This window comes from Cyclospora cayetanensis, unplaced genomic scaffold (genome assembly GCF_002999335.1).
Source record: "Cyclospora cayetanensis isolate NF1_C8 unplaced genomic scaffold, CcayRef3 CcayRef3_contig_264, whole genome shotgun sequence".
Taxonomy (NCBI): domain Eukaryota; phylum Apicomplexa; class Conoidasida; order Eucoccidiorida; family Eimeriidae; genus Cyclospora; species Cyclospora cayetanensis.
This window is the reverse complement of record NW_020312219.1, coordinates 15,325-24,320: the sequence shown is the minus strand read 5'-3', so window position 1 is coordinate 24,320 and position 8,996 is coordinate 15,325. Positions and strand designations below refer to the sequence as shown.

Below are 8,996 nucleotides of genomic sequence, written 5' to 3'. Positions count from 1 at the left end.
CTTGGAGTCCTCACAGCCCTCTTAGACATGAGGCTGCCGCCAGAGCACCTTCTTGGAAACCTTGAAGCAATTACTGCAAAGCCTCCGTGAAATCCTCGCGCCGTGCACGCGCTGCCTAAAGGGTGCGAGGCAAGCGGCGTGGAGCAGAGCGAAAGGCCTCTAAATCGGCAATGCAATAGACCCTAGAAGCAGCAGAGTCGCGAATCTAACACGCAGCCTGCAGGACCGGCGGCAGGGCCCCCCCGTACATACGGCTCTGCGGTTCTGCAGTATCGAGTCTTGGGAAAAAAGGATGGCTCGAAGCCTCTTGATCCAGGACGTCCAGACGACACAGCGCGAGTTCAGCCACGACAATATACGCATGAATTTAATTATTCGATGCTCGGCAACAGAAGGGATACGGTCCGCAGCCGCGTATGCGGAAAACCCCACAGACTCGAGACACCTCACGTAAGGGGGGGCCTCCTCCCTTCCCTCCCTTCGGTCTAGAGAGAGGCCCCTCTTCTTGAAGAGGGGCCTCTCTCTAGACCGTCGAATGCTGAGCAAATTGCGTACAAGTATTTTGAGGGCGTTTACACTGAAAGCCACAATGCCCAAATAGTAATCTGCCGTCTTTCAGGAGGCTTGGGGAGCTCTTACCCGCTTCGCACTGGTAGGGTCCGCCGGTCATCCTCGCGAATGCGGGGGCTATGCCTTCGTTACTGCCCACCAAATACGCCAGACAGTCAAATTCCGTGTATCGGCTGCCCTCTTATTGGTTTTCTGGTGGATCGCAGGCGCTGTAGAGGTGCTCTCCTTGTGGTCTTAGAGCACGACAGCTCAAGGATATTAGCGCTCAGCCCTGGAAAGCGTCCTCCTCTACGGAGCAGAGCATGATGTGGATGCGTTTTTGTGTGCAGCACCCTGTAGGCAGCGCTAAATACGGGTGAAAGCAGCCATTAAAACGGCGTCAGCGTGGAATTCCGCCGTGCAGAGTCGCGGGCTATAGTTTACGCCGAAAGGAAAAGTAGGGAGCTTGCTGCTCAGTCATTCTAGCGGATACTCTGAGCCCTGTAGGACTTTTATAAAGCACTTGACCGCTGTCAAGCTGCCAGCTACCTCCCGACAAGCCATAGGCAATGTGTGCTCTTTTATAAAGGGCGGTGGCTCTCCGGCCTCTGGGTGAGAGGCCCATTGTGCCTTTGCCACAGCATCAAGAGACAGGAGGGCGGAAGCTGGGGAAGGGCAGGTCGAGCCTTCTGTAACACTGTTTCACTAGGAAGTAGTATTTATAGACTTTACCGACTGGTTGGTCTGCATATATCTAGTTTGTGCAGAAACTATTAGCTCACTTTGAGAAAGTGCAAGGTTGTATGTGTGTATTTTCGCGGAGAATATGGTTTGTTTTCTATGTGCAACTCGCTAGACTCGATAGAAGTGCTAAGAAAGTGCAGCTAGGCGCTCCCTATTTCGCTCTCCCCTCATGTTGGGAGCTCTGGAGGGTGCGGGCAGGGGAAGGAGAGACGTCTTTCGGGGAAGACGTAAGAAAAGCTCTTCCCGAAGTCTCCCCTCTCACTGGTCTTTTAGAGCTTTTGCCCATGGGGAGACCTTAGAGGCAGCTACACATCCAGCGTACCCCAAGTCACCAGTGATAGAGCTAGAACAGGGAGGCTCGGGTGGTGCATAGAAAAGAGCAAAAGGACAGATCCCGCATCTGCCCTTGTCGAAGGCAGCGGGCGCCCTAAATCCGTTCCAACAAGGCCTGACTTTTTGCGGAGGTATGTCCAATCTCGCCCGCTAAACCCTAGGATTTGAGGGACTGGTGTGGGCTACATCCCGAGACGGCGTGCAGCCTGACACACAGCGTCGAACGCCTGTAGAATTTTTTCTGGAGGCGCGTGGGGGTGTCTCTGCTCCACCATCTACAAGGCGGTCTTACCCACTACAGTGCGAGCAGCAGCAAGAAAACTTCTACGGCAGCGAACTGCTGCCGTGGCAGCAAAGGAGCATATAGAAGTACAGATACAAGCTGAGTCTAGCAGCACCTCCTCGCTTTAGGACCTGCCAAAACCGAATCACCGAGTTAGAGGATGTGCCCCCGTGAGTCGAAAGGCTTGTGCGGGAGAAAGGGAGACTGCCAATCTACTGGCGAATACGAGACTTTCAATCCGCCGAAAAGTCTCAAGAACCCTCCAACCACCGCCTCCGCTATGCCGCCGCTGCTCCCCCTGCTGCTGCGGGGGCCTTCCATTTGCAGCAGCTGCCGCAGCATTTCAGATTCCGAACCATTCAAAAACGGTAAAAGATACGCAATCGCCTGCAACGCAGCCCAGAGCATATTGGCCAAAGCAGCGGCAGGGCATCTGCGGCAGGGAGAAGCTTCAGAAAGAAGCTTTCCGCCAGAAGGGGAACCATGCAAGGCAGCAGGAAGAAGCAGCATTTGATGCTCCCGCATGGCTTAGCGGCACGCAACGCACTACTCGCGAACCTCTCTCTGTGTCGAACCGAAATCCCCCTGAAACGTTTCGAGAAGCTGCGAGAGCCGCAATGAGCGGCCGCCATCAGCAAATTGGAAGTTTTTCGGATCGCTGAGGAAGACGCGGACGGCCAGGGTGAGTTCTTCCTGAGCGAGTGCACACAGACGCACATCCCTGCGCTTTGTCCGTAGACTCACGCCGAGCAGCAGCCGACAAAAGCCCCCCTGACAGCAGCGCGTGTCGGCAGCAGTGCAGCACAGAGAGCAGGCAGAGCCCCCTATGCCAACAGCCATGAAGCGTAAGCAGCCACAGACATCCAAGATTTCGGGATGGTAGATGCGCAGTCGCGGTCTTGGCGTTCCGAAATTCAAAGCGAAGTGAATCCGTGGATCTAGCTGAAAAGAAAAGACACACAATATTCCCTGGACGGAAACGTATACGGCGTCATGCTCGAGCGCTATGCCTCCACCATCATTCGACACGTGAAACGCTGGCCCTATATGCCCTAAAGAACTAAAGACGCTCAATCCGCAACGAATCCCCTACACCGCTGCAGGCTTAATCCCGTTCAGCAGCGTTGACTGACGAACTGTTTTAAGGGCAAGGCCCCTGCGCTGATCGGGAAACTGGAAAGGCTTGTGGAGCCCAAGGGGGGGCCGCTTGTTGCAACGAAGAACTCCGTGGAAGATTTCTAAAAGGTTCAACCGAAATCCTCCTACGCACACCCCCGCGCAATTGAGTAGGCGGAGGCGCTGGTAAAGGCCCTCGGGCACACCGAGCTGCAGGCCGCCAGACACAGACAGAAAAACAGATATACACACAGTTACACAGACAGATATACAAACAGAGAAAGACACACATAGATACACATACATATACATACACATACATATACATACACATACACGTACATATACATACACAGACATACATACACATGTATACGTGCACATACACATACATACAAACACACACAAACACACACATACACACACTCACATACACACACTCACATACACACAGACGTCCACAATCAATTCCTTGCCCATCCTCCACAGAGAAACATCGGACTTTAGCCCGCACAGCTACGGGCATGCAGCGTGCCTGCTGCAACAGGCGCGCACAAGCGAGGGCGACAAGCTTCTTGAGCCAATTTCTTAAAGGGCGTTGGCTGCGCGGTCCTGGAGGCAAGACAAGTGCTCCCTCTCGGCTGACCTGGAGGAGCGCTAGCCTGTGCGTGAGGTGATACAAATTCAGAAAGAAGGCCTTCTGTTGGTTGTGCGTTTGAAGGGCCTGCAAATCTACTTGCTGCAGCTCGCAGCAGTTGACGAACAAATCTAAAGAGCGCTGGTCTGCGCATACAGCTGCAAGATCCACGCGGTCCGCGGACAGATGAGCTCCCTACGACGGCAGGGTATGCAGTCAAACAGCAAGAAGGAGGCAAGCGATGGATGGAAAACGTCGTGGGATATCGCTTGCACAAACATGCCACCAGGCAGAAGCATCTTGCCCCGCAACGTGCGTGCTTCGGGAAGAACTTCGCGCCTGGCATCGCGCGGTGGTTGTTTTTTCTTCAATCGCTGGGGGCAGTGCATGGAGACGAGGGGCAAACGAGGAGTGGGTTCGCGTCAGGGGGTCTCTTGATTAGCATGCGTCGGCTCACGAATAAGTCAAGGGTTCCCTTCAGAAGGTGCTGGAGGAGCGGCAGCGGACTGGCTGCCGGTTTGCACCACCGAAAGAGGAAATTGAACACGTTGCCCAAGAGGCGTAACTGCAGGGCATACTCTCGACTGTCTGTACACTCGAACGTGTAGTTCTTTCCGTACGGCACTTCGCACCAAACATCTAAATCCAGGAGTTGCTGGCCTACCTAACGCATGCGGACCACACGCACGCAGCACCCGATTGAAAAAAAGGCGGTCTCTGTGCCCCCTCCAGAGTTTCTCCAAAACGATACCGCTGCCAAAAAGATGAGGCGCAAGAATGAGAGTGACAGGAGGGGGAGGGAAACTGAGGAAAGGAAGTCTCGCATATACATATCGCAAGGATCATACATATATATATATATATATATATATGTATGATGTGTTGTATGTATGATGTGTTGTATGTATGATGTGCTGTATGTATAGGTCAACGATTCCTCGTAAAAAGCAGTTTATCGGCATATCAGAAAGGCATCCAGAGAGCAACGATTAGATAGCGCCGTTGAAAAGAAGTCCTTCAGGGCAGCAGAGGCCTTTCTTTTTCTGTGCCAAGCGCCCTCTTTTCTCACAGAACGCGTATACGGCTCTCCGGAGTAAGGATTTTAAGAATAAGCATACGAGGATTGCAGTGTCTTGGTCTACGTTCAGCGCCCTTTTAAGGGCATCCGTGGCTGACGTCCCACTAAAGCTTTCCGTTCCAAAGCTGAAGAGCGGCCTGCTTCTTGGCAAGTGCTGCAACAGCTTCTGAAGAACTTCTGCCAGGCTCAGCTCTCTCCACCGCTTCGTGTGGGGTGATTCTGCCGTGCCCTCCACTGCGCCTCCCGGAGAAGGCGATTCGCAGGGAACACGGACGCTACCAGCATAGAGGGGTCCTCTGAGAAAAGACACCCAGAAGGCAGACCGTCGCCGCTTTTGCTGCCGCAAAGACGCTGCTCCTCTCACTGCTGCTACGCCACACAGCAAGAGCTCCAGCAACAGTTCCTGCTTGTCCATCTGCGGCGGCAGCTAAGACCAGCAGCACCTACAGCAGCAACTGTGCAGCCACGCGTCGAGTAGAGAAGCAGCAGAAACACACCCGCAGATAATTTAGCACCCGAATAAACAGCAGCAACTGCAAGTAGACATTGTATACCGTTTCTCTAATTCCCCTATTTCCTTTTCCCGTAGCTCTAAGCTGGACGCCCTCGACAGTGCTACGCCGCTACATCGACTTCGAAAGCTGTGGCACTCATGCAGACATGTAAGAGTCTCTTCTACCTCCACCTGGCCCACGGGCTGTTGCTGCTGCTCGCGTTGCACGTGCTGCTGTTGTTGCTGTTTCTGCTGCTGCTCGAGAAGAAGCTGTTGTGCCTCCTGCCTCTGCTCATCGTTCAAGGAAAGATCTCGATCACTGCGAAGAATGGGCTGCTGCTCCACCAGCATCTTGGTGTCTTGCAATTTCAGCTCCTGCGTAGTGTTGCTGCGTGTGCTGCAACAGGGTGCCCGGCGACAAAGCGCACAGGTGGTTCAAAAACTGCACGCCACCGTTTACAGCGGCCGCAGCTGTTGCTCTGAGTGCTCTTGAAGCAGCTGCTGGAGAGATGGCTGCGGGGTCAGCTTCTGTTGCTAAGACCGCTAATGTTGCCCACAACGCGTCCTTCCGCTGCAGCAGGGGCTCCTTCTGGCGTTGCTGCTGTTGGTGCCACCTCCCATGCGGCAGTGACCCTCTGCTTCTCTTGTAGGCTTTGCAGCTACTGCCGCCATTCGGGCTGCTGCCTGCTGCTTTTGCGTGTGGCACACGCGGCTTCTCGCTTTGGCTGTACGCACACTGCTGTTACAGGAAAGCAGGAGCACTGGCGACCGCCTATTGACTTGAAGACTGCAGCATGAGCAGCAAGTGCGCTGCAGTTGCACTGTCGCGTGCAACTCAGCAGCGCGGATGGCCAAAGCGTGCGTGCACACGGCCGGCTCTACGAACTTCCGCGGGTTCCCTAATCCAAATGAAGGTTCAGACTTTGCGTAAGAAGGATTCGGTTGCTGTCTACGCCTCGCAGTGCAGTGAAGGGGGTCTTTCCATCGACCGCTAGGGAGCAGCAGCGGCCGCCGCCGTTGCCGCTGCAGCGCTGGATGTGGCGGCTGCCCCGATGGCCTCTAAGATACCGTAGTCTCAAGACATTTCATGACTGAAATGTTTCGAAGTCGGTAGTGCTACATTATTAGCCGCAAATGCAAATTTCAAAGCCCTAAATTCATTCCAGAACTGCTACGCGCCCTGTGGTGAGAGGCACCCCGAGACTCGCCCTGAGGCAGTCTGTCAAGCATCGCCAGCAAGGCGACCTCGAGAAACACACCCAGACGCAGTAAAAGTAGGGGTCTTAAGGGAAGCGCAGTCGTCCAGCTGCTGTCATGTTGCCGAGGGGAGCCTCGTTCTCGCTAGTAACTGGGGTGCCCTACCCTATATATATATGCCCTCTTCTGGGAAGGTCATTTCCTGGCAGCTCTCTAGCAGTGGTTCAGTAGCAACCCAGAACTACTGGCGTGTCAACAACATGCATGTGTGGATGGGTAGCGCGAAGAGCCCTACACACAAGTCCTCACCCCCCCGTATCATTTCTGAAGCGTGAGGTGCGTCCTCCTCGCCGGAGGCAGCAAGAACCTCCACGGTCATGGATTCAAATGCCTTTCCGTTACTTCGAATCACGCTTCTGGGATCTGGCGGATGCGGCAAAACCTCCATCGCAGATGCCTTTGTAAACAATGTTGTCGAGAGGTCAAACCCTCCGCCTTCCACAGACTTCCCACGGTATTTGGCGCCACGCAGTTCCCTCCCTTCCTCCCCCCTCCTCTTTGACTCAGAGCGCGCTCTCTGAATGCTCAGGAGTCTTCGTGAGCGCGAAGTCTCAAATCCTTGCTCATGACCTGGGACGCTTGTTTTTCAAATTCTGGTGCTTCGGTTATCCCGTCTTGCCCCAAGTGTTTCTAGACACACGCTTCAGGCGTGAAAACTGCGTGTGATTCCTCATTGAAAAGCGGGGTAGAAAAAGGGCAGGGTTTGGGGCTTCTCGGCGGCACAGTACGCTGTGAAGAAAGGAGTGCGCGGCTGTGCGACGCTCAGGCTGATGTATCGCGTCGTCCGCATTCCCGATGAGGGCAGCTCGGACACGCGTTCCTTTATTTGCGAGGTGGAAGACACTTTCGATGCAGATCGAACGGACGGTGGCAGGAGTGTCAGAGCCCTTGTAGATATGAAGAGAAGGATGAGTGCGGCTAGAGGGGGGTTGGGGGGATGATACAGCGTGTGGAATACCGAGGCACCTGAAACTGAGTCGCGCACTCGGGGTTTCTTTTAAAGGCGATAAGGCGCTTGGCGGGAATCGCATCGGGCTGATTACGGGGTTTTGAACTCTGAGTCGCATGATGAGTAGAAACGTGCGACCTCTCTGTGCGTGGCGTGCGCAGCAACCCTCCCTCGTGGGATAAAGGACTTTACGCCTTTTTCGATCTGGAAGCCGCCTATCCAGCCGCACGCGGAACGCGAGAAGTTTCAATCAATTGCTCATGGTAAGATTCTGCTGGCGCTGTCGTTGGGCTCCGCGGTGCTGGTGAGGCTGTTTTCTCCTCATTTCCGTTGTGCTGATGTACTCATGAGGACTCGTGCCTTGTGTTTCAGGCCGCATGGGGTTTCTGATAGTCTTTGACGTGAATTCTCCCGAGAGTTTCAGTAAAGCAACTGAGCTCTACGACCTCGTCAAGGACTTTGCAGAATACAGAAATGTGAGGGTCTTGTAGGATTCACGGCATCCTCCAAAGCTTCTGCAGAAGAAGGAGAGGAGGGCCGCGGGCTGTTTGTGGGTGCTTTTCTCTGCAGTCGATGATATCTCCGGTGATTTTCCTTGTCGCTAACAAAACGGGTAAGCTCCAGTGGTGAAGGAAGAAGCGCTCAAGGGTCGTCCTGAAGGTATTTGCAGGGGGGAGGCCGCATATTCGCGTGGTGCGTGCCGCGCTAATGTGGCTTCGCGGTTGCCAGGGAATCTAAGTTTATCTGGTTGTACGTCTGCTGCTTTCGCTGCATCGCACGCAGACGTGGACCCCCAAGGAGACGTGCCTACCCGGCTTTTGGGGAGGGCTGAACTATACGCGTGCGTCCGAACCCCAAGCAAGCTACACCCTCGCCAGTCAAAAATCTAGCGGCTTTCTTAGGCAGCAGAGGTGACATACGGAGCAACAAAGCTGTTTGCAGCCGAACGAAGGGAGTCGGGGAGTTTTAGGGGCCAGCGCCTTCCTATTGCTGTGCTGCTCGCTGCAGGCAGCAAGTTTTCTGCCGGTTGTGGCAGGTCTCTGCACATACTGGAAAGAATATCAAAAAGGCAAACTGCCCAGCTCCCCTTTCAGAAACCCAGAAAGCGCTCATAATCTCGAGAGTCTCAAACGCACGCGACGCAAGCATCTACCCGAGATCTGAAGCTTGGCTTTATAGGGGCGTCAGGCTCCATGTTTTGGCGGTTGTTTTTGTGCGTTGCAGATGTTTGTGGATATGATCCAACTGATATACGCTAACGGGATGCTGTGGGAACTCGACTATCAAGAGGTGCGAACCCTGGCTATGCCCTCCTGCCAACTGTGGAACCCGTGCTTGCATGTCTGACGTGTCAACAGTATCCCAGGTGCAAGGCTCTGGCGTGCTGCATTTAAAAGCGGATCTACCCAGCACTCCAGAATCAGTGCCGCACCCGCCGGGGGGTGGGCATGCGGGTAGGGAAGGAGGGATTCAGGGTTTTAGGGTCAAGGGTTGCGTTTCCGCGTGCAGGAGAGCGCTTCTGAAGAAAGCGATGAAGACCGTTGCACGATAATGTAG

General features: G+C 54.3%; 2 protein-coding genes across 2 annotated transcripts; one reads left to right on the top strand and one right to left on the bottom strand.

Moving 5' to 3' along the window:
• Positions 1 to 2,062: 2,062 nt before the first annotated feature.
• LOC34620040 lies at positions 2,063 to 3,816 on the bottom strand. The gene is made up of 5 exons (XM_026338476.1): positions 3,561 to 3,816; positions 3,084 to 3,235; positions 2,694 to 2,851; positions 2,468 to 2,567; positions 2,063 to 2,296 (listed from the first exon to the last, which is right to left on the bottom strand). Exons 1-5 carry the CDS (start codon positions 3,814 to 3,816, stop codon positions 2,063 to 2,065), a joined length of 900 nt encoding a protein of 299 aa, XP_026194261.1.
• A 2,991-nt stretch (positions 3,817 to 6,807) lies between these two features.
• LOC34620042 lies at positions 6,808 to 8,996 on the top strand. Its single transcript, XM_026338478.1, has 9 exons — positions 6,808 to 6,944; positions 7,257 to 7,402; positions 7,601 to 7,702; positions 7,812 to 7,915; positions 8,010 to 8,052; positions 8,223 to 8,280; positions 8,448 to 8,508; positions 8,664 to 8,729; positions 8,949 to 8,996. Exons 1-9 carry the CDS (start codon positions 6,808 to 6,810, stop codon positions 8,994 to 8,996), a joined length of 765 nt encoding a protein of 254 aa, XP_026194263.1.